Source organism: Scyliorhinus torazame, chromosome 13 (assembly GCF_047496885.1).
Source record: "Scyliorhinus torazame isolate Kashiwa2021f chromosome 13, sScyTor2.1, whole genome shotgun sequence".
Taxonomy (NCBI): domain Eukaryota; kingdom Metazoa; phylum Chordata; class Chondrichthyes; order Carcharhiniformes; family Scyliorhinidae; genus Scyliorhinus; species Scyliorhinus torazame.
Window position 1 is genome coordinate 129,693,072 of NC_092719.1, and position 25,358 is coordinate 129,718,429.

Here is a 25,358-nt window from a genome sequence, read left to right on the forward strand (position 1 = left end):
AACTATTTGTAATCTATGTCATTCATTTGGATGAAGGGACTAAATGTATGGCAGCTAAATTTGCTAACGCCACCAAGAGAGATATGAAAGTCAGTTGTCAGGAGGAGGTAGAGGGAGAGACTGGTTAAGTGAGTGGATAAATATTTGGCAGCTGGAGTATAACATGGGCAAATGTGAACTTCTCTTTTGCAGAAATAGAAAAGCAGCATATTATTTAAATGGAGAGAGATTGCAATTTGGGTGTCCCTGGTACATGGAATCACAAAGTTAATATGTGGGTACAGCAAGCGATTAGGAAGGCAAATGGAATTTTGATATTTATTGCAAGGGGAATTGAATACGCAAGCAGGGAAATTTTACTGCAGCTGTACAGGACATTGATGAGACCAAATATACTATGTACAGTTTTGGTCACCCCTTATTTAAAAAAAAATATATAATTACATTAGAAACAGTAAAGACAAGGGTCACTCGGCTCATTCCTGGGATAAAGGACAAATCCAATGAGGAAAGGTGCCTTTGACAGCAATTCCAAGCCCACATCATCTGCCACCTGGAAAGACAAAGGAAGCAGATGAATGAGAACACCAACCATCTGCAAGTCTCAGAACAATACTGCCCACACACCAATGTAAGAAGGCACATGACCCAGAGCAGGGTCAGTCCAGAGATGGACAGTGTTGGATAAAGTCTTAGACTAGAGTCAGCTCCATACCTCTGTTGGATATAGGTGTGTAGTTGTGAGTTGTTAATAAAGACTTGCTGATCATATGTTCAAGACTATGAAGCCCACTTCATTTTGTCTGAATCAGCATTCTTCAGAAGCAAAGACGTATGAGCTAAACATTAAGGGAAGGGATAGCTTTACAAACATTCATTTGAACTATTAGTTAATTCAGGTGATAGAAACTGAATGCAGGATGCAAATTACTGAATGAGACCAGGCCGTTTGGCCTATTTAGCCCTGTGCTTTCACAGGGCAAGTACAATCTTCCCAATTATTAACTGTAAATAAATTAGTGGAACAGACCTTTACCAAATCCCGATGGATAGCCCTTCATTAATTTTCATGATATTAATATAGATTTACACCATGGTTATTAGCATTGCCAGTTTACTTTTCCCTGATGTCAGTGTGATTCCAGCAAGACATGAGCTATTTTGCTTGATAGAATGGGAAAAGTTTTAGTAATATTTTGATATGTAGTCTTTAATCTGATTTCTAGCAATTGATCTAGCCTTTAATAAAGGAAAAGGAACTTGCACTTATTTAGCATCTTTCAAGTCCTCAGGCTATCCCAAGGCACTGTGGCCAATGGAATAGAGTGTTATTTAGTCAAGTGCGGCAACCAGTGTCCAATAAGATAAATTGCTGAACGATTGGGTTTAGTGGTGTTGGGTGAGAGTCATACTGACAAGAACACTGGGATAAAGTGTTTTTCTGCTGTCCCCTGCTGTTTTACTGAATAGTGTCACATAATTTTCTCCTGTTACTTTGGCCTAAGGAGACAGACTGTGCATCAATTTAACATTTGAAGACTGCTCTCTCAATGTTGCACTATTGCAGCAACGAGGGGATTTTCACAGTAACTTCATTGCAGTGTTAATGTAAGCCTACTTGTGACAAAGATTATTATTAAGTTTCAGCCAAGGTTAGCTCAAGTCTCATGTTAGCTGACCCATGGGTTTCTGTTCTTTGGAACAAGAGCGTTATCATTGAGTTACACCACCTGATGTCTATGTAATGTATCAGCAAGTACATGCTTTGGCCAATTGGCCAAAGCTAATTACCTTATTACAGACAGATGATTATTGGCTAAACCTCCAAAAGAGTATTAATGGACACAGCTGGAACAGTTGATTTGTGGGAACCGGAAGGAGTTTGTATCTCCTGAGCTGTATGTAGAATGAACTTGCTGAAGGTAAAAGGCAAGCTTCTGTATTTTTCCTCCACCATATACTAGCACTGACATTAACAGGTGTTCTTGTAACTGCTACTTTCACTTGATGGTTGTTTGTTATGCTCTTGTTGAAGGACAATCTATTTTGCTGCTTTGTTTTCTTCCCTGTTTTTTAAAAATTCCTACTGTGCAGAAGAAAGACATTCGGCCCATCAAGTCTACACCGACCCTCTGAAAGAGCACCCTAGCTAGGCCCAAACCACACACTATCCCTGTAACTCCACCTAGAGCCAATTTAGCATGGCCAATCCACCTAACTTGCACATCTTTGGTCTGTGGGAGGAAACCGGAGCACCCTGCGAGAACGTGCACCCAAGGTCGGAATCAAATCCGGGTCCCTGGAGCTGTTAGCCATCACTGCTAGCCACTGTGCTGCCCCAGTTCTAATCTGCTAGTTCCACGGTTGCCAAGCAACTAACTGGCTATAATTCATACATCAGTATAAATGGATGGGTATTGGTCAGTGATTGATCATGAGAGGTAGCAAAGCTGAACACAATTTTTGTCCTTGTCCAACAACCCATTGCTTGCATGTCCCAGTAAGAATCACTAAATAACCACCAGGAATAGGATTCCATGCCATGTCTTTCTTTCTCTAGCCCTGAGTTGCTGGAGTCAGTTGTAATGCCCTATATCTAGCTGGGCTGATATTAAAGTATCAAAAGTTGAGACCTTCCTGGTCTACTTGGTTTATATGCTCACAGGCTTAAACTAGTTGAGCCATTGGGTTAGTCCACAGTGCATGTTGGATATCTTATACTTAATTAAAAAAAATAATGGATCCCTGATCCAACATGGAATAGGTGGATTGGCTGAGGCTCAGTACAGAAGGGAACTGGATGGCCATTTATGACTGTCCTTTTCATGTTTTTGATTGAGGTCGAAATAAGGCTGTGAATTAGATAAACACATTGTCATAGGAACAGGAAGATAACTAAAGCAGAACGTGCAATTCCTTGAATCAAGTCGGCAATGATATCTCCTCCACGTTTTGGATCATTATTCGAACAATGTGATGGTCAGCTTAAATTTTCCACCCACTGATTATGAAGGGGCATAAGGACATGCATACTAACACACAAGTTGGGAGCAGGAATTATAAGATTGCGGCTGATCTGATTTTGGGCTCCACTGTACTCAACTCTATACCCCCTATAAGCTTTGACCTTGTCAATCCAGAATCTATCTAACTCGGGCTTAAAAATATCGAATGTCTCTTTTTTTTTTCATCAGCTTGCTGGGCTGTTTCAGAGGATAGTTTAGGAGCAGCCACATTGCTGTGGGTCTGGAGTCACAGAGTAAGAATGGACATCTTGAGAAACATTTTTTTTACCAACAATCAATTGTAGATCACTTGTAACATGATTAGTTTTATATTCCAGATTTGTTAACTGAATTCAAATTCCACCAGTTGCCCTGGTGGGATTTGAACCATGTCCCCAGACCATTAGCTTGAGTCTCTGGATTACTAGTCCAGTGACATTGCCACTCGACCAACTGCCTCCACTGCTCTCTGGGAAGAGAAATCCACCGACTCGCGACCCTCTGAGAGAAAAAAGATTATCATCTCTGTCTCAAATATTTTTAAACTGTGTCCCCCGCCCCTAGTTGCAGTCTCTCCCAGAAGGGAAAACTTCCTCTCGGCATCCACGCTGTCAGGTACACTTGGGAACCTGTATGCCTCAAAAACCGCACCTCATTCTTCCAAGCCCCAAGGGGTACAGGCCCAACCTTTCCTCGTAAATAATCCCTTCATCCCAGGAATCAGTCACATGAACCTTCTCTGACCTGCTAATGCAATTATATCCTTTAAATAAGGAAACCAAAGCTGTGCACTGTATTCCAGATGTGGTCACACCAGTACCCTGTTCAACTGCAGCAACACCTTGCTCCATTTATTTTCCATTTCCCAATGCAGTTAGATGAATCTGGCCCGTGTTTCATGTGCAGCAGCCTCCTGTTCCTAGCACTATCTTCATACTCGTTCACCCTGCCAAATGCAAACAGTGCTTGCTACTGTCTTGCTGGCTAGAATGTAAATATTATATCTAAATTGTATTTTTAGTTGCACGTTATTAATTTGGGGGAAAAGATGGATAAGGCTCTGTGGAGTTCTACGAGGAATGCTCTCAATTGTTGATGAATTCATAAAAATTCTTCCCAAGTGGAGTTCCTATCGGTAACATGGACATTTTCTCACAGGTTGCTCCTCGCTGGATGTAATAAAATAAAAGTTACAACTGTATTTTTAAAAATTTTGAGTGTTCATCAGCAAATGTAAGAAATGTGAGCATTCTCCAATCCTTTTACTATTGCAACCGTTGGAACCAAGAAACTAAAGATTTCTCATATATTTGCTACCCCCAAATCCTTAGATGACAAGCACCTAATCTCAACCGAGCAGTCCTTGAGGGGCCAAACAAAGCTGATACATTTCCCTGCCCCCAGGAGTGATCATTGGTTGTGTCATCCTGAACTTTAACCTGTTGGCAAAGGACTGCGTAAAAGGTCAGTTTCTCCCTGGCCAGCCAAGAGAATTAGGGAAGGTTGGTTGGGAAGGAAGAAAAAGCCAGGAAAATCAAGTGGATTTGGTGCCACTTATAAGGCAGCTGAAGAAATTGATGTAGAATGACTGAATGCACAGCTACGCAAATTGGAAAATCACTGAGTCCTCACTAACAGAATGGATTGTTTGGGAATCTCCAGCATCTATAAAGATCTGCATGCAGTTCCAGAAACTGAAAGCTTGTTTCGCTGTTGCCTGAAAATTGAGTAGAATTATCACTCCATTGTAAAGAAACGTAGAGTTCCTACAGTGCAGAAGGAGGCCATTTGGCCCATCCAATCTACATCGACCCTCTGAAGGAGCACCCTACCTAGACCCATTCCTAGCCCCGCTCTATTCCCGTAACCTGCACATCTTTGAACTAATAATATTCTATTCAATTCGATCAATATAAAGATCAAGTATTAAAGGGGAAGTAGTTATTGTTCAAAGCACTCCCCCATTTTAAAGACCAAAATAATTACTCGACCAGAATTTTGATTGACATTTTTGTCAAAGAATCAAATGTGTACTTCCCACTTTTTGAGCCTGACAGTTTGGACATCATTAAGTCTTGAGTATCCTTAAATTCCATTCTAGTTGTGATTGTGGAAGAACTGGAGCAGGGAGCTGACATATGATATAATCTAAGCTTTTTAAACTGCATTCTGATTTCAATACTACATCGTGGAACGTGTTTTCTCTTCGTTGGCAGAGCTTCTTTCTTTAATTGGCACACTTATAGTTCTGCATGCTAATGTTTCCTGGAGCCTGTCAGAATGTGCTTCAGCTACGTTTCTGCATAATTGCCCAGTATCATGTACCATTTACCAGAGGGACTCGGTCTTCAATTTAAAGTTGTTCCTCACACTGCTATTTTGAAGTTTATTATTTTGTTCTAAGCCACACAACCAGTGTGTCCAATATTACACCAGGTACTTTTCAAATCTGAAATGAAGGTTTATCACTGTTTAGGTTTCACTGTATTTTAGTTTTACATTTCTTTGCTTTACATCTTTTTCACAATCATTGTATCTTTTTTACAAATGTCCCACTATAATTAAGAGCTTTTTTTTGGGGGGGGGGGCAATTGGGCATGGATAACAATTGCTGGCCTAGCCAGTAACACCCACATGCCATGAAAGAATAAAGAAAAAAATATATATTGGCCAAATGCATTATGAAATTATTCTCCTATTGTATGAGTCTTATTCTTCCTCAGTTAAGTTAGTGAAATGCAAGATGCACACACCGTATCAAATGTAGCTTCTGGCATTTAATCTTTGACCATGTGATTTTCTTCCTTTTTAATAAAGCCTCTTGTGGATTGGTAATCAATTGGCTGGCACAGAAAGCTGATATCAATCATAATTCAGTCAGGTCAAATGATTGACCACCATTACCAGTGTATTGTTCCTGACCACCATTACCAGTGTATTGTTTCTTTATTTAAGATGGTGCTGATAACAGGTGGAGTGTTCACTATGGGAACTGATGACCCTGGAATATCTCAGGATGGAGAGGGCCCAGCCAGAAAAACGCACATTAAACAGTTCTACATGGATACATATGAAGTCGCCAATGCTGAATTTGAGAGATTTGTCAGAGCTACCAGCCACAGCACAGAGGTACAAAACACTTTCTGCTTTACATTTATTTTATCATACCATTTCCGGAACAAAAATACCTTGGATCATTCGTGTTTTTTCATTGTGTCTTAATTCAAATTTCTGGCCTTAATAGGATATCGTCCTTTTGTTTCTCATTGCAAATTGAACAATCGCATGCATTTACAAATTGGACAATCGCTTGCATTTACAAATTGAACAATCGCTTGCATTTAAAGTTGTAGTAAAATGATGCTTCACAAATATGTGTGGAAAATGGATGCCAAGTCAAAGAACATGAGATTAAATGTGGCGAGCGAATAATTTTCCTGAAGAGGCAGGTTTTGCATGTGCCTTTAGAAGAAAGTGGCTGGTTTAGGGAGGTAATTGTGGAGAATGAGAGCAAAGTACAGGTTGAGTATTCCTGAATCGAAATTCCGAAATCCGCACTTTTTTCGAGTGCTGACGTGACGTCTCAAGTACCCTGGGCAATGCGCAGGTCCCAACACGCCGCACATTATATTCTGAAATCTGATAAATTCTGAAATCCGCTACACATTCTGCCCCAGCATTTCGGATAAGGGGTGCTCAAACCTGGAGTAAAAGGTGTAGCTGCTAACAGTTTGGGTGAAGGGAGTGGAGGGGACAGAATTAAAGGAATGGTGAAGTTTTTCTGCTGAGGGGGAGGGAGTTGTTGGGTTGGAGGAAGTAGGAGGAGGTGAACTCCTGGATGGATTTAAACACAGCAAACTAACGGGTGATTAATTAACTGGAGTAGTATTGCTCGAAGGTAGTGGTGAGAGAAGGTGTTCCCATCTTGCCCTGTTCGGAGCCTCGTTCTTCTGTAAAGCCAATACCTGCCATCATGAAACACTGTCAGAAACGTGAAAACCAATTTCTTGCTCAGCGACTCACTTCAATCCAAGGTAGTGCAGAGTAATGGACCAGATGAGAATGGCTTGACTGTCTCCAGTTCAAAATCCATTATCTGTTCTCCCAAGTGTCATATTTATATTATAAACATAGAACATACTGTGCAGAATGAGGCCATTCGGCCCATCGAGTCTGCACCAACCCACTTAAGCCCTCACTTCCACCCTAACCCAATAACCCCTCCTAATCTTTTTGTACACTAAGGGCAATTTAGCATGGCCAATCCACCTAACTTGCACGTCTTTGGACTGTGGGAGGAAACCGGAGCACCCGGAGGAAACCCGCGCACACACTGGGAGAACGTGCAGACTCTGCACTGACAGTGACCCAGTGGGGTATCGATCCTGGTGGTGTGAAGCCACAGTGCTAACCACTATGCTACCGAGCTGCCCTTGTAAACTCTCTCTCACTTGTAAACCAGTGCAGCTTCCAATTCACAATGCAGGCATTGTTTCCCTTGGAGTGAAACCGCAAAGCCTTCCCTCTGCTTAAGATTTCCTGCAAATCTGGTTTTGGTTTGAGAATCATCCACCTACTGTGGTAACCAGTAAAAAGAGCACAGCCAACCAGTTCTTTACAAGGTTGTGATCGAGACAGTGTCACAGGAGCTTGGAATCGCATTTAGTGTTTCCTCCACTACTGGCATGCTGTACTTTCACCAGGTCCCACCTCCAGAAGGCATTGTAGCCACTTGCCAACATGTATTCAATTGCACCTCCCAAACCTGCCTCGAAGGATAAAGGAGCAGGTTCATGAAAACGTCACTACTTCCAAATTCCCCTCTCAGTCATGTCGCATGCCATCCTGACTTGCTCATATTTCAACATTCTTTCCTTGGATAAAAATTCTAACAAGCGCTACCTAACCGCAGGTCAATTCTCTGATGCCAGGTTATTGTCTGTAATTCTGGCTTGTAAGCAATTCAAATCCAAAACCAGTGCTAAAGCAGAATTGCCAATACATCAAAAAGGCTGCAGAAGATCGATGGCACTCCCTCTGGTGCATCCTTATTTTTCTTCTCATTCTGTGCTCCATGAACCACTAATGTTGAACTTGGGAGATCTGTCCTTATCAAAATTATTTTCAGCTCCGGTTTTGCAGCATCTGACGTACAAAACTACTTTTTTTAAAAAAATGTTGATTGACTTTATTTCTGGGGCCTATTCAGACTGGAGTCAAATAGTGTTTTGCGATTCTCAACACTCCGATTTGGTGTATTGTGGTTCAGTTTCTTTAACTTCATTGTTGTGTGCATTGTTTGCAACCTTTTTGTTTGATTTTGGTCTCTCACCCACACAGTTGTCTAGTCATCTTCTGTGCTGTAGCCAGTCCTTGCAAACCACAACTGTTGTCATCGTATGAAGTAGGAGCAGGAGTAGGCCACTTGGCCCCTCGAGCCTGCTCCGCCATTCAATAAGGGCATAGCTGGTCTGATTGTAATCTTCACTCCGCATTCCCACCTATTCTCGATAGTTTCCGCTCTCCTCCTCCCCCCGTGCTTGTCAAGAATATATCTAGCTTTGCCTCAAATATTCAGACTCTCTTACTCAAAGGGCCATGGAATCAGAGTTACAAAGACTCATGACCCTCTGAGAGAAATAATTTCTCCTAATCGGTCTTATATGGGTGACCTCAACAGTGCCCATTAGTTCTAGGTTCTCCCACAAGAAGAAACATCCTTTATACGTCGACCCTGTCAAGACCCCTCGGGATATTGTGTGTTTCAATCTAGTCGTCTCTTACTCATCTGAACTCCAGCAGATACAAGCCTAGTTTGTCCAACTTTTCCTCATAAGATAAACCACCCATTCCAGGTATTAGTCCAGTAAACCTTCTCTAAACTTCTTCCAACATATTTGCACCATTCCTTAAATAGAGAGACCAATTCTGTACACAGTACTCCAGATATGGTCTCACCAGTACCCTTTATAACTAAAGCATAACCCCTCCACTTTAGTATTCAATTCCACTCTCAATAAATTATAGCATTCTATTAGGTTCCCTAATCACTTATTTCATCTGCATCCTAACCTTTTGCAATTTGTGGACTGCGTAAACCCAATTCCTTTGCATCCCGAGCTCTGCAATCTCTCACAATTTAGATAATTTAAAAAAATTCTTCCTGCTGAAATGAATAATTTCACTCTTCCCACAGGACACTCCATTTGCTAGATCTTGGCCCAGTTCATTAACCTATTCAAATCCCTTTCTCGGCTCTCCATTCATCTTCACAACTTACTTTCCGACCTATTTTTGTGTCATCAGCAAACTTGGGAACCATTTCTTTGTCCAAGTCATTTATATGAATTGGAAAAAGTTGAAGCCCCACCATTGACCCCTGTGGTACACAACTCAACATCTTGGCCAATCAGAAAATGACCCATTTATGCCTGCTGTTTCCTGTTAGTTTGCCAATCTTCTATCCATGCCGATATGTTTCCCCTAAACCACTCACTTTTATTTTCTGCAACAACGTTTGAGGTGACCCCTTATCACATACATTCTGGAAATCTAAGTACAGGATATCCACAGGTTCCCCTTTATTCACCGTATATATTACTTCAAACAACACCAATAAATTGGTTAAACACTATTTTCCCCCCCCCTCAAAATCATGTTGACTGCCTGATTACCTTGAATTTATCTGATTGTTCTGCTATAACATCTTTTTTTTAAAATATATATTTTATTCAAAATTTTTGGCCAACCATGACAGTACATTGTGTATCCTTTACACAGTAATATAACAATATAAATAACAATGGCCAGTTTTAAGCAAGAAATAAATAATATATAAACAACATCAAAATTAAAAAACAAAACTAAATGGCAACTGCCTTGTCCCAAATAAACACTCTCCAAAAATACAATTCAACAGTCCAATATACAATTACCTATAACAACAACTTATACATATTATACATGTACACTAACATCCCTGAGAGTCCTTCTGGTTCCTCCTCCTCCTCCTCTTCCCCCCCCCCGGTTGCTGCTGCTGTCTTCTTCTTTTCCATTCCCTCTATCTTTCTGTGAGGTATTCGAAGAACGGTTGCCACCGCCTGGTGAACCCTTGAGCCGATCCCCTTAGGACGAACTTAATCCGTTCCAACTTTATAAACCCTGCCATGTCATTTATCCAGGTTTCCACACCCGGGGGCTTGGCTTGGCTTCCTTCCACATCAACAGTATCCTGCGCCGGGCTACTAGGGACGCAAAGGCCAAAACATCAGCCTCTTTCGCCTCCTGCACTCCCGGCTCCTCTGCAACCCCGAATATAGCCAACCCCCAGCTTGGTTCGACCTGGACCCCCACCACCTTCGAAAGCACCTTTGTCACCCCCACCCAAAACCCCTGTAGTGCCGGACATGACCAGAACATGTGGGTGTGATTCGCTGGGCTTCTCGAGCATCTCGCACACCTTTCCTCTACTCCAAAAAAATTTACTGAGCCGTGCTCCAGTCATATGCACCCTGTGTAACACCTTAAATTGTATCAGGCTTAGCCTGGCACACAAGGACGATGAGTTTACCCTACTTAGGGCATCAGCCCACAGCCCCTCCTCAATCTCCTCCCCCAGCTCCTCTTCCCATTTCCCTTTCAGCTCATCTACCATAATCTCCCCCTCGTCCCTCATTTCCCTATATATATATATCTGATACCTTACCGTCCCCCACCCATGTCTTTGAGATCACTCTGTCCTGCACCTCCTGCGTCGGGAGCTGCGGGAATTCCCTCACCTGTTGCCTCGCAAAAGCCCTGAGTTGCATATACCGGAATGCATTCCCTTGGGGCAACCCATATTTTTCGGTCAGCGCTCCCAGACTTGCAAACGTCCTATCTACAAACAGATCTCTCAAATGTGTTACTCCTGCTCTTTGCCATGTTCCAAATCCCCCATCCATTCTCCCCGAAGCAAACCTATGGTTATTTCTTATCGGGGACCACCGTCTCCCATCTTACCCCTATGCCGCCTCCACTGCCCCCAGATTTTCAGAGTAGCCACCACCACCGGGCTTGTGGTGTATTTCTTCGGTGAGAACGGCAACGGCGCCGTCACCATAGCTTGTAGGCTAGTCCCCCTGCAGGACGCCCTCTCCAATCTCGTCCACGCCGCTCCCTCCTCTTCTCCCATCCACTTGCATACCATTGAGATATTGGCGGCCCAGTAGTACTCACTTAGGCTCGGTAGTGCCAGTCCCCCCCTATCCCTACTACACTGCAAAAATCCCTCCTCACTCTCGGGGTCTTCCCGGCCCACACAAAACTCATGATATTCTTCTCAATCCTTTTGAAAAAAGCCTTCGTGATCACCACCGGGAGGCACTGAAACACAAAAAGGAATCTCGGGAGGACCACCATTTTAACCGCCTGCACCCTCCCTGCCAGTGACAGGGATACCATGTCCCATCTCTTGAAGTCCTCCTCCATCTGTTCCACCAACCGCGTCAAGTTTAACCTGTGCAATGTACCCCAATTCTTGGCTATCTGGATCCCCAAGTAGCGAAAGCCCCTTGTTACCTTTGCTCTGCCCCCCTGGATGCACCACAAACAACTCACTTTTCCCCATGTTCAGTTTATATCCTGAAAATTCTCCAAACTCCAAGTATCTGCATTATCTCTGGCATCCCCTCCGCCGGGTCCGCCACATACAACAACAAATCGTCCGCATACAGAGGTACCCGGTGTTCTTCTCCTCCCCTGAGTACTCCCCTCCACTTCCTCGAACCCCTCAATGCTATTGCCAGGGGCTCAATCGCCAGTGCAAACAATAATGGGGACAGAGGACATCCCTGCCTCGTCCCTCTATGGAGCCGAAAATATGCAGACCCCCGTCCATTCGTGACCACGCTCGCCATCGGGGCCCTATACAGCAGCTGTACCCATCTAATATACTCGTCTCCAAAGCCAAATCTCCTCAACATCTCCCACAAATAATCCCACTCCACTCTATCAAATGCTTTCTCGGCATCCATCGCAACCACTATCTCCGCTTCCCCCTCTGGTGGGGGCATCATCATTACCCCTAGCAGCCTCCGTATATTCGTATTCAGCTGTCTCCCCTTCACAAACCCAGTTTGGTCCTCATTGTCCACCCCCGGGACACAGTCCTCTATCCTCATTGCCATTACCTTGGCCAGAATCTTAGCGTCTACATTCAGGAGGGAAATAGGCCTATAGGACCCGCATTGCAGCTGGTCCTTTTCTTTCTTTAGGAGAAGCGATATCGTTGCCTCTGACATAGTCGGGGGCAGCTGTCCCCTTTCCCTCGCCTCATTAAAGGTTCTCATCAGTAGCGGGGCGAGCAAGTCCACATATTTCCTGTAAAATTCAACTGGGAATCCATCCGGTCCCGGAGCCTTCCCCGCCTGCATGCTCCTAATTCCTTTCACTACTTCCTCCATTTCGATCTGTGCTCCCAGTCCCACCCTCTCCTGCTCCTCCACCTTAGGAAATTCCAGCTGGTCCAGAAAACACATCATTCTCTCCTTCCCATCCGGGGGCTGAGCTTCATATAATCTTTCATAGAATGCCTTGAACACTCCATTCACTCTCTCCGCTCCCCGCTCCATCTCTCCCTCCTCATCCCTCACTCCCCCTATTTCCCTCGCTGCTCCCCTTTTCCTCAATTGGTGGGCCAGCAACCTGCTCGCCTTCAACCCATATTCGTATTGTACACCCTGTGCCTTCCTCCACTGTGCCTCTGCAGTACCCGTAGTCAGCAAATCAAATTCTACGTGTAGCCTTTGCCTTTCCCTGTACAGTCCCTCTTCCGGTGCCTCCGCATATTGCCTGTCCACCCTCCGAAGTTCTTGCAGCAACCGCTCCCGTTCCCTACTCTCCTGCTTTCCTTTATGTGCCTGATTGATATCAGCTCCCCTCTAACCATTGCCTTCAGCGCCTCCCAGACCACTCCCACCAGGACCTCCCCATTATAATTGAGTTCCAAGTACTTTTCAATACACCCCCTCACCCTTAGACACACCCCCTCATCCGACATTAGCCCCATGTCCATTCTCCAGGTTGGACGCCGTTCTTTTTCCTCCCCTATCTCCAAGTCCACCCAATGTGGAGCGTGATCCGAGATAGCTATAGCCATATACACTGTCCCCCTCACCTTCGGGATGAACGCCCTTCCCAAAACAAAAAAGTCTATTCGCGAATAAACTTTGTGGACATGGGAGAAAAACGAAAACTCCTTACTCCCAGGTCTACTAAATCTCCATGGGTCTACTCCTCCCATCTGCTCCATAAAGTCTTTAAGCACCTTGGCTGCTGCCGGCCTCCTTCCAGTCCTGGACCTCGATCTGTCCAGACCTGGTTCCAGCACCGTGTTAAAATCTCCACCCATTACCAACTTCCCCACCTCTAGGTCTGGGATACGTCCTAACATGTGCCTCATAAAGTTGGCATCATCCCAGTTCGGGGCATATACGTTAACTAAGACCACCGTCTCCCCCTGTAATTTGCCACTCACCATCACGTATCTGCCCCCACTATCTGCCACTATGGTCTTTGCCTCAAACATTACCCGCTTCCCCACTAATATAGCCACCCCCCTGTTTTTCGGATCTAACCCCGAATGAAACACCTGCCCCACCCATCCTTTGCGTAGTCTAACCTGGTCTATCAGTTTCAAATGCGTCTCCTGTAACATAACCACATCTGCCTTAAGTTTCTTTAGGTGTGCGAGTACCCGTGCCCTCTTTATCGGCCCGTTCAGCCCTCTCACATTCCACGTGATCAGCCGGGTTGGGGGGCTCTTTACCCCCCCCTCCCCCTTGTCGATTAGCCATCCCCTTTTACCCAGCTCCTCACCCTGTTCCCACGCAGCTGTGTCCCCCCTGCCCCGCCCACCCCACCCCATACCAGCTCCCCCTTCTCCCCAGCAGCAGCAACCCAGTAAATCCCCTCCCCCCTCCCCCCCGCTAGATCCCCCACTAGCGTAGTTACACCCCCCATGTTGCTCCCAGAAGTCAGCAAACTCTGGCCGACCTCGGCTTCCCCCCGTGACCTCTGCTCGCACCATGCGACGCCCCCTCCTTCCTGCTTCCCTACTCCTGCCATAATTATCATAGCGCGGGAACAAAGCCCGCGCTGCCCTTTTGGCCCCGCCACCAATGGCCAACGCCCCCAATTCCTCCACCTCCCTTCCTCCCTCCCCCACAACCTGTGGAAGAGAGAAAAATTACCGGGTCGCAGGGTTAACAACATAAAAATCATCTCTTCCCCCCCTTTTTTTTCCCCCTCTTCGCCCCCCATATGCGCCCCACCACTTTGTCTCAAACGTTCTTTTTTAATAACCCACTCATTCCAATTTCTCTTCAACAATAAATGTCCACTCCTTATCCGCCGTTTCAAAGTAGTGGTGCTTCCCTTGATATGTGACCCACAGTCTTGCCGGCTGCAGCATTCCAAATTTGATCTTCTTTTTATGAAGCACCGCCTTGGCCCGATTAAAGCTCGCCCTCCTTCTCGCCACCTCCGCACTCCAGTCTTGATATACGCGGATCACCGCGTTCTCCCATCTGCTGCTCCGAGTTTTCTTTGCCCATCTTAGGACCATCTCTCTGTCCTTAAAACGGAGGAATCTCACCACTATGGCTCGAGGAATTTCTCCAGCCCTCGGTCTTCGCGCCATAACTCGATAGGCTCCCTCCACCTCCAGCGGACCCGTCGGGGCCTCCGATCCCATCAACGAGTGCAGCATCGTGCTCACATATGCCCCGACGTCCGCCCCTTCTGCACCTTCAGGAAGACCAAGAATCCTTAAATTCTTCCTCCTCGCATTATTCTCAAGCACCTCCAGCCTTTCCACACATCGTTTATGGTGTGCCTCGTGCATCTCCGTCTTCACCACCAGGCCCTGTATATCGTCCTCGTTCTCGGCAGCCTTTGCCTTCACGACCCGAAGCTCCCGCTCCTGGGTCTTTTGCTCATCTTTTAGCCCTTCAATCGCCTGTAATATCGGGGCCAACAGCTCCTTCTTCATCTCCTTTTTAAGCTCTTCCACGCAGCGTTTCAAAAACTCGTGTTGTTCAGGGCCCCATATTAAACTGCCACCTTCCGCACTCCAGTCTTGATATACGCCATCTTGGTTTTTTGCGTGCCTTCCTTGCCGCTGCTCTAAAGGATCCACCGCAATCCGGCCACTTTCCTCTCCTTTTTCCATCCGTGTCCAGGGGGGATTCCCTTCTGGTTTACCGCACAGTGCTTTTAGCCGTTAAAATTGCCGTTGGGGATCCTATTAAGAGCCCAAATGTCCGTTCCACCGGGAGCTGCCGAAACGTGCGACTTAGCTGGTCATCGCCGCACCCGGAAATCTGCTATAACATCTTTAATAACAACTTCTAACATTAATCCAAATAGCTTCCTGCTCTCCGTATCCTTCCCTTTTAGAATATCTCTGTATCCTTCCCTTTTTCCCCCCAATCTAATAAAATCTTCCTTGAATCTAGGGAATTGGGGAAAATTAAAACCACTTCTTTTAAGACCCCAGAGTGAAGTCCATTCGACCCAAGAACCAGTCTGTCCACAGCTCTAAAAATTTGTTCAGTGCCTTTCCGTGGTGATTATAATGAGTTCCTCCCTCCCGTCCATTTCCTGGGTTTACAGCTATTTCTGGGATGTTACTTGTATCGTCTATAGAGAAGGTGGATGAAAAATACCTGTTCAATTAACCTTACAGACATCTCTTTATTTTTCATTGTTAATTCCCCAGATTCACTTTCTATAGGAACAATGCTCATTTTGCTAACTTTGTAAAAAAAAATACCGATAGAAACACTTGCTGTCTGTTTTTATTTTTCTAGCTAACTTTCGCTCATACTCTAATTTTTCCTCCTTATTAATCTTATAGTCATTTCTTGCTGTTTTTTATATTCTGTCCAATCTTCTGACCTCGCCCAACCTTGTGCAATTTTTTGCTTTTTCTTTAAGTTTGATACTATCTTAACATTTTTTGTTATCCACGGATGGTGGATCCACCCCTTCTTTCTCATTGGAATGTAGCTATCTGTGCATTCTGAAATATCCCCTTAAATGACCACCACTGCATCCCTATTGACATATCCTAATATGCCAGTTCACCTTAGCTAGCTCTGCTCTGCCATCAATGTCCCTTATTTAAGTTTTTAGAATACTAGCCTTGAACCCACTCTTCTCTCCCTCAAACAGAATCCTAGCATGATTGCTGCCACCTAGGAGTGTCTTCACTATAAGGTCATTAATCTTGGTGCACATTAGCAGGTATAGAATAGCCTGTTCTCAGGTTAGCTCCAGAATGTGCCATTCTAAGAAACTATCCTGAAAATATTCTATCAACTCCTCATCTCTGCTACCTTTGTGCATCAGATTTTGCTAGTCTATATGTAGATTAAAATTCCCCATGATTATCGCCATACCTTTCTAAGAACTATCCCCAACTTCCCTCTCCTATCATGTCTTTGGCTTCTGCTGTGCCTTAAGTTTATATTCTAATGTGCTCACCTTGTCCTTCTTCCCTCAACTATTTCATTACACCATACACTGTACTTTCCCTGCCCATTTGCAGAAGTGGCTTCTCCTTCAATTATTGCACCATCAGATTCACAGTTCCCCCAATCCTTCCTAATCTGCATGTTGCCCATCAATGATATCATCCACTGGTATGTTGACGCCCAACCTGACCTCTCAACACCTCCTCTAACCTGCCAGGAATGGACGCAAGAGCTCCAGGGATAAACCAATTTACTCCAATCGAATATTGGAAAGTTCAAAGTCATAAGTGTTGACTCCAACTAAAAATTGTCCCATTCATCCGACTCCCTGATGCTTGCCCTGACTGAATGAAACTTTAGAATTCTGTTGGTCCACCATAACTATTCATTTTCACCTCCGCTCGAGCCAAAATCTTTACCAGTGCCATCATCACCTCCAGACCCAATTTCCTGCAGCTTGCTTTTTAGGCATTTCTTCCCTTGGAGGTCCTCAACTTCCTCACCTGTGTTTTTTTTGTCCATCAGTCACTTGGTCAGATGTCTGCATTGATTGTTTGTTCCCTGTCCTCAACAAATTGAACTTGTTCTCATCTTCTTACAAATTTTCACCCCTAGGTTTGCTCCACTTGGGAGTTGCAACCTTCACCAGTCTCTCTGGTCATAGCTTTGCACTGCAGTACAAATCCCTCCTGTAACTCCTCCATCAGCGGCAGAGCTGTTAGCGATCTCTGCCACACCCCTTGGAACTCTCCTTCTCGACGACTCTGCTTGTTGAGGTGGTTACCTAAAAGCTTTCATGCTACTGTTTGATGATGTGCAGGGAGAGAGAATTTTTTCTGGTGTTCTGGCCAACAGTCATCCCTCAACCATTAAAACAAAAAAAGCAGATCATGTGATCCTTTATCACCTTGCTCTTTGTGGAACCTTGCCTGTATTCAACAGTAACAATACTTTGCGTGGGATTCCCTGGGAATGTGAAAGGTGCTATATAAATGCAGTTTTTCTTTATTGACTAATGGAAAGCGCTCACCTCTGGAAACAGGTATTCCATCCTTCCCACCAGCCAAACAGCAAAAAGATGTAACCGGGAGTACTGGGAATGAAAATATATCACATGGTATTCTGATGCAGTATATTTCTATGAAAGTACTAATGCCCTGTGAGTGATCACCTCTGTCAGAATCTCTACAGTGGACTGTGTTTGGGCCATGAGTTGGACTCCTGATCTCTGCATTAGAAGACACTGTTCCCCTGAAGTGAACAATGGCTACAAAATGTAGAGGACCTCTGGTTAGGTAGGAGAGGCTGAGGTAAACACAAGAGATTGTCGAGAGTTTGAGGGCTGGGACAGGGCAGAGTGGGAAAGGGGAGCGTCAAGGTAGAAAATATAGCTTTCTTAATAGTAAAGTTGAAACCTGGTGTTCCCTCCTGCATACAGTGAAGGACCACAAGTAGCAAGGCTGATACCTTTGTTATTTGCACTTGTGCTGGCAGCTCATCTTGGCATTCCTTAAAATAGGGTGCAAGTTATGGAGCAATTGTCAACTATTCTGGTGTTTCTTGCTACCTCTTCTTAAGGTCACATAATTAGGTGCTCACTATGCATAAGACATTATTGAATCTTTTTGTGCTAATTTGTTTTGTTTCAAATGCTTCTTTTATATGCTGTTTCTGGTTTTAGTAGAAATAACAAACCAAGGTTCCTTCAAAAGGCAAGTTGCGTTATTTGTTGCACTCCTGCAATGGATTTGCAATTGATCACATTCTCTTTGATCATATTAGTTGGCAGCTCAACTATGGATTTGATCAAAACGAGTATTTGAATTTATTTTAACACCGTAGTATATTCCAGTCATCCATTTAAAGCCATAACAAGTGAGTTGAATAAAGATTGCCTGAGAAGATTAGCTAAAATGAAATTGTGCACCAGTTGTTCTGTATTTGACAAATATAGAGCCTCTGCAAACAAGTTACAGCTGGGCTGTTTGGAATGATGGGAACTATTTCTTTCAATCTCTGAGAAACTGTAGTCTGATCTCCTGCGATAGTGATCTGTGTGAGTACACACTAATATAGTGTGCTATATAACTCATAGTCTGAATGATGTTGATACTCTAAAATATTTCCATACATGCAACTATATTTTCATTATGATTAAAGTTGTCAGAGTGACGCAGTGGTTAGCACTGCTACCTCACGGCGCCGAGGACCCGGGTTCGATCCCGGCCCCGGGTCACTGTCCGTGTGGAGTTTTCACATTCTCCCTGTGTCTGCGTGGGTCTCACCCCCACAACCTAAAGATGCGCAGGGTAGGTGGATTAGGCACACTAAATTGCCCCTTAATTGGAAAAAAACCATATGATTGAAGTTGTCTCCTGCCAATGTTTATGATTGGTAATCACTGAATAGAGCCTATTTGTGTTGTTGTGCGGACGGATCACAGCAGTAGAAAATGCCACGTGATGAGTATTGGATTGTGAATGACTGGATTAAAATTTGGTACAATTTTATAGAATTTCTGGGGGACAAAAGTTAAGTCTGAATCTGTACACATGTGAATCTTTGGATTGCCTACCCTGGAGTTTTATTGGAATCCTGACTGAAATTGGAGAGCGAGTAAAGGTATCGGAGGCAGGTGGATAGTCAGCTTATCATTTGGCACGTGGCATTCGCACATTTTCTATTATGGTTTTTATTGCAAAGCTTCACATAAACATACTTTAGTGAGCACAGTAACTAAGGTTGTGGTGAATATCTTAAAAAAAGACAATACTTTAACATAACCTTCCCATGGACCATCTATCCTACTTTATCATCTCTGCCATACATATTCAGTTCTCTATTATTTATGGAGTTCCCCTTGCTTGCAGATCCTTCCTTTATCTGAAGCAGCATTGTACTCATTGCTTCCCCCAGATACAATACAACCACCTGTTGTATTTTCCACATGACCACCAGTATACTGATGACTGGTGTGTGCTTCTGCCTGTCCAGTGCTCAACCCATTGTACATTCAGCTCCAGTGACAGCAACCTAGTGTATCCTGTCCTAATGTCAATGTAATCATTGCAGCTCTTGTGGTAGGAAAGGTCTGAGTGCCACTAAGAACAGAAATTAAAGTAGTCCACTTGGCCCCTCCAACATGCTCCACCAGTCAGTAGGATCATGGCTGATCTAACTGTGGCCTTGACTCCACTTTCCTGCCTACCATAATCTTTGACTCTCCTTTCAGTCAAAAATCTGTGCAACTCGGCTTTGAAAACATTTAAAGACTCCGCCTCCTTTGCTTGCCGGGGAAGAGAATTTAAAATGCGATCAACCCCTCTGGAGGAAATTCTATCTCTTCTCCATCTTCAAGAGGAGACCTTTTTTTGAACTGTGGCCCCTGGTTCTCCATTCTCCCACATGGGGAAACGTTCTCTCAGTATCTATCCTGTCAACCAATCGGCATACTAAATCTTCACTGAATCTGACTTTTTGTGATTCATGGACAAGGACACCAGGGTCGATTTGTGCTATATTATTCTGCAGGTTCTCTCCGTTTAAATAATGAGCTGCTTTTCCATTCTTTCTGCAAGTGGACAATCTCATGTTTTCTCTCATTATGCTCCATCTTTCAAATTTGTGCCCACTCATGTAATCTATCTAGACCCCTTTGCAAACTCTTTGTATCCTTCTCACTGCTTGCTTTCCTGTGTACTGTCATGTCATCTCAAAATTTGGCTATAATGCAGTCAGTTCCTTCATCTGAATCATGACTGTAGTTTGTAAATAGTTAGCCCCGGCACTGATTCCTGTGGCACTCTGCTTGTCACAGTTTGCAAACCTGCACCTTTATCCCAACTTGCTGTTTCCTGTTAGCTATGCAGTCCTCCTCATGCTAAAATATCAGCCTCTGAAACCATGAGTCCTTACTGTCTATTAACCTTTTATGTGGGTGCCTTATTGAGTGTGTTTGGCAATCCAAATGCACCACGTCTACTGGTTCCCTTTATCCAACCTGTTTGTTACCTTCTCAAGCACTCCAAAGGTTTTTCAAGCAAATGCTCTGAGAAGTCCTCCATTTTCAGTAAGCATCTCCCATCAATGGCACAGCTTGATTGAACAGTGTGGACTCACTATAGCTGCTTTTGGATGTAGTGAGCAGCCCCCAAGTCGGTGATGTCCATTTGCTGCTCTGTTTCCACCTACAAGTTGGGGGAGGAAATGTTAAAGTGTGAGCCTCCCATCATGAGCATAAAAACAACATTGAAAGTGGAAATGTGAATGGACAAGAGAAAGCAACTGCAAACAACTTTGTGGGAATGAAGTAACATTAAGAACACAATGTTCGCGATGTGATTGAGACCATTGAAGCAAAGCATGGGAAGTTTGAAATAATTGAAGCAGCTCTGAGGCCTTTAAAAGTAAATCAAGATCCTAATTTGCTGAAGTTAACACTCCATTGTTGTTTCTTCCTTCCTCCACCCCAAATTAGGCAGAAATATTCGGAGACTCCTTTGTCTTTGAGGGGCTACTGAGCGACAAAGTGAAGAGCACCATTACACAGGCTGTAAGTACTGCACACCTCATACACACAGTGCCATGCATGTTACTCAAGCTTGTGACCTTGTGCAAGTTCAAAATCCGATATCAACAAGGTGGGATCATGGCTTGAACTCTTGAGATTTATCTTACTGCAGGTGAAAATAACTGGTCGTATTTGTGTCTGACAGGGGCACAGTGGAAAATGGGACACTATCAATTTTTCAAAACACACTCTTCTGGGTGTCTTATTTGTAATTAAAATTCTTCGTGTCCAGCTGCTTGATTTTTGGCCACACTTTTATACAAGCTTTAAACTGTTCATGAAACTTTGTTTCTCTCTCTTTTTGTGTCTCCCCATGTGTTTCTCTCTCTTTTTGTGTCTCCCCATGTAATGTCCTCATTGTTCAAGGGTTGCTAATCGGGGCTCAATGATGCCATCATATCACAAGTAGAAGAGGTAGACCACAAGAACTACCTCAGCCAATACAGGGATTGAACCCGTACTGTCGGCATTGTCAAGTAGCATGCTCTATCCAACTGAACTAACCAGCCCTACGTAAGCAATCTTTACACTGCAAATTCTGTATGTAAACAGTTTCCCATACCGATGGAGTTATAGGATTTGGCCAGTAGGTGGCGCTGTGCAGTGGTCTTCTGGAGTGTTTTTTGGCAACTCCCTTACCATGTTGCGTATTGAAACACCTTTATATTTGTTCATTATCCGTGGGAAAGTTGTTGATATTTCAGAATTTGTGCGGATTCCTAACAAAATGGACCTTAAACTATTTTTTAACAGGTAATATTATCGTACTCCACAGACATTTGGGTGAAGCATCTATGGGACGTGAGTCCGCTTGACCGAGCGATAAAGCAGCTATATACAAAAATCTTGATTCTCCTTTCTGTGGTTTAGTACACAACCTTACTCATCTCCGACTTGGTTCTCATTGAAATAAATAGTTGCATTTGTACTAAATAGTCTTTGAATTCCGCAGTTGTATTGGTTGTCCAAATTTTCTTTGGGTGTAAGTTGTCAAAGTGTTTTAAATTTGCTTGTAATCAGCATATTGCAGCTCTGGAAATGCTCGCCATCAGTCAAAACAGTTTCTATCTTGCTTCACTCTGATGTCTTGCCATGTGCTGTGCAGTGTTCCTCATTACAGTTGGAAACCAGCTGCCAGACTGTTAAAATCATCTGATATTAATAAATGGCATAGAATTGGTTGAGACTTCAATAAATGTTGTGGGGTTCAAATAGCAACCGATGGTGTGGAAGAAGCTCTCGTGAGTTCAGAGTTAAATACCTCGAGTGCAAATGACTGGAAAAGTGGTCCAGTAAATTTGTGATTCGTGCCAAGTTTTGCTATCTTTGCCATAGAAATCTTCTGTGTGGTATCTGATATGGGGAAAGCAAGCATTACAAGAGAATTATTTGAATATTGGGTCTTGGATTAATCCAGTTAGGTTAAAAAAACAATTAATGCATGTGTTAATTGAATTCAGTAAAACAGTAATTTTGTTCATATCATTTTCCATTTTGTGAAAGCAGTAGTTTGCATATCGGCATGACTTATTGAGCCACATGTATGGTTGTATGCAGTTAAGTAGGACTTTATGTAAGCAGGATTAAGGGGTCAAGCCTTGGTGGATTGAATGGTGGGTTTGGGCCAGTAGTAGGTTTAGGGTATAGCGTGCACTACTGGCTTGAGGTCTTGTGCTTGGCTGACATAAGGACTTTTTTTTCTTCGTTTCGCTATTGCTCTCCCGTGATTGCCTGAGCTGAGTAAAGTTGTGTAGTCACCCACAAAGGAGATTCAAGATTTTTGTACACCTGTTCTGTCAGACGTACTCCTGTGCCACGATGCTTTGCGCAAGTGTCCGTGGTGGGTGACCGGAATTGTTGAGTTTTTATTTTGGAAAATATTATATTGAGGTATTTATAATTTTAACAATTCTAAACATCAAATTTCAACAAAAAACAAAACACAACAATATAACCAATAAACCCCAGCTTACACAAAGAATGACTCCTTCCCCAATGGCTGCCACCTCCAAGCGAACCTCTCGAGGCAAATTTGAGAAATCCCGCCATGTTGCTAACCTACACCCCCGACGTAAGGGGCTCCGAGTCCCTCCACCCTAGTAAGATCCGTCTCCAGGCCACCAGGGAGGCAAACGCCAGGGCATCGGCCACTCTCACCCCCTGGGCTCCCGGGTCTTCCGACACACTGAAGATCGCCACCTCTGGACTTGGAACCACCCTCACTGGAAGACTTCAGAAAACCCCTGCCAGAAGCCCCTAGCCTCTGACACACCCAAAACAAATGGACACGGTTCACAGGGCCCCCCTGCACAGTGCCTGCACCTCTCCTCCACCTCCTCAAAGAACTTATTCATCTGGGCCACACTCGTGTGTGCCCTATGGACCACCTTAAACTGTATCAGGCTGAGCCTGGCACACGACAAGGATGCGTTAAATCTCCTCAGGCCTCCTCCCATAACCTGGCCTCCAATTCCCCACCTAGGTCTTCTTCCCACTTTTTCTTCACCTCTCTTATTGGGGCTCCATTCCACTCCATCAGCTCCTTATAGATCTCTGAGATCTTCCCCTCTCCTACTCCTGTTCTTGACACCACCTTATCCTGTAGCCCCTGGAGCGGCAAGTGCAGGAAGGTCAAAGCCTCAAAATCCTTCACCTGTAGATACCGGAACCCATTCCCACCTGTCAACTCAAACTCCTCCTGCAAGCCCGGGAAACCCTCAACAATAAAGAGATCCCCAAATCTCTCAATCCCTGCCCTTTGCCACCTCTGAAGCCCCCCCCCTGGGGCGAACCGGTGGTTATCGCTTATCTGTGCCCCCCCCCCCCTCCTAAACTCATGTGCTGCCTCCACTGTCCCCACACCCTCAAGGCTGCCACTACCACTAGACTTGTGAAGTGCCAAGCTGGTGAGAACAGCAGAGGTGCCGTTAACAATGCCCCCAAAGTCATGTCCTTGCATGATGCTGCCTCCACACGCTCCCATATCGGCCCCTCCTCCGCTACCCACTTCCTGACCATCGCAATGTTCTCTGCCCAGTAGTAGTTAATAAAATCCAGGCGGGCCAAACCCCACCCCCGCGCCAACAGCACCTTTTTCACCTGCAGGACTTTACTCGCCCAATCAAATCCCGAGATCTCTGCATTCGCCTTTTTGGAGAACACCTTGGGAATAAAAATTGGGAGGCTATGGAAAACAAACAAACAACCTCGGGAGGACCGTCATTTTAACTGTCTGTACCCACCCCGCCAATGGCAACGGGTGCGCGTTCCACCTCCGCGCCACGTGGATACCCAAATATCGAAAGCTCCCTCCTACCACCTTGAACGGCATCTCCCCCAGTCTCTTCTACCCCCTCCCCTGGATCGCAAAGACCTCACTCTTATCCATATTCAATTTGTACCCCGAAAACCGGCCGACTTCCTCTAATATCCCCATAATCCCTCCAATTCCCCCCCAGCGAGTCTGATGTGTACAGAAGCAAGTCGTCTGCGTAGAGTGAGATCATGTGTTCCCCCCCCCCCCCCCCCCCCCTCCGTACTATCCCCTGCCAGACCCTCAATGCTCTCAATGCCAATGTCAACGATTCTGTAGCCAAGGCAAACAACAGTGGGGAAAGTGGACATTCCTGCCTCGTCCCTCGGTACAACCTGAAGTAGTCAGATTTCTCCCGATTTGTCCACACGCTCGCCACCGGTGCCTGGTATAGCAACCGAACCCAATCCACAAGTCTCTGCCCAAACCCAAACCACCCCAGGACCTAGGAATTGGTGAGTTGTATCAAAGATGGGTTCTGCATCCTTACCTTGTGGGTGAGCTCTTTTAGCTCTTGTGAACTGTATAGATTTCTGTTACAAATCTCGTGAGGGAGAGGAGATGGTATTTGTGGATCGTCTGTGCTCTTCTCAATCATCAAGGCATCGCATATCCATCTTTCTTTAAAGGCGCAGTAAAATAATCTGCGATGCAATTCTCCTTGACTACGATTGCTGTTGCCATGGCAACCCGACAGTGGGTGTCTTTTTCAAATAAAATAGTTTTGAAAATTTTGTGATCTTCACATTGAATCTTGGCTTTGTTGGCACGCCTTGCTATTATGAAATACAAATGGAAAATACTGGAAGCACTCAGTAGGTTAGGCAGCATGCAACAGTTCACGGGTTTCATCAGAACCTGAGGTTACATTAGCTCTGGCTCGCTCTCCCCAGAGTTTGCAGCTATTTTTCATTTTAGATTTCCAGCATCCGCAGTATTTTGCTATTGTGCTT

At 44.5% G+C, this 25,358-nt stretch overlaps 1 protein-coding gene across 6 annotated transcripts in view; it reads left to right on the plus strand.

Moving 5' to 3' along the window:
* Positions 1–25,358, plus strand: part of sumf1 (sulfatase modifying factor 1) — a 296,237-nt gene that overhangs the window by 4,518 nt on the left and 266,361 nt on the right. For 5 of the 6 annotated variants that reach the window (XM_072472147.1, XM_072472146.1, XM_072472144.1 and 2 more), the window contains exons 2-3: positions 5,961–6,134; positions 21,000–21,074. In XM_072472147.1, the coding sequence (XP_072328248.1) occupies positions 5,961–6,134; positions 21,000–21,074 (249 nt within the window). The remainder of the gene's footprint in view (positions 1–5,960; positions 6,135–20,999; positions 21,075–25,358) is intronic. The other variant, XM_072472145.1, reaches the window with a different exon arrangement.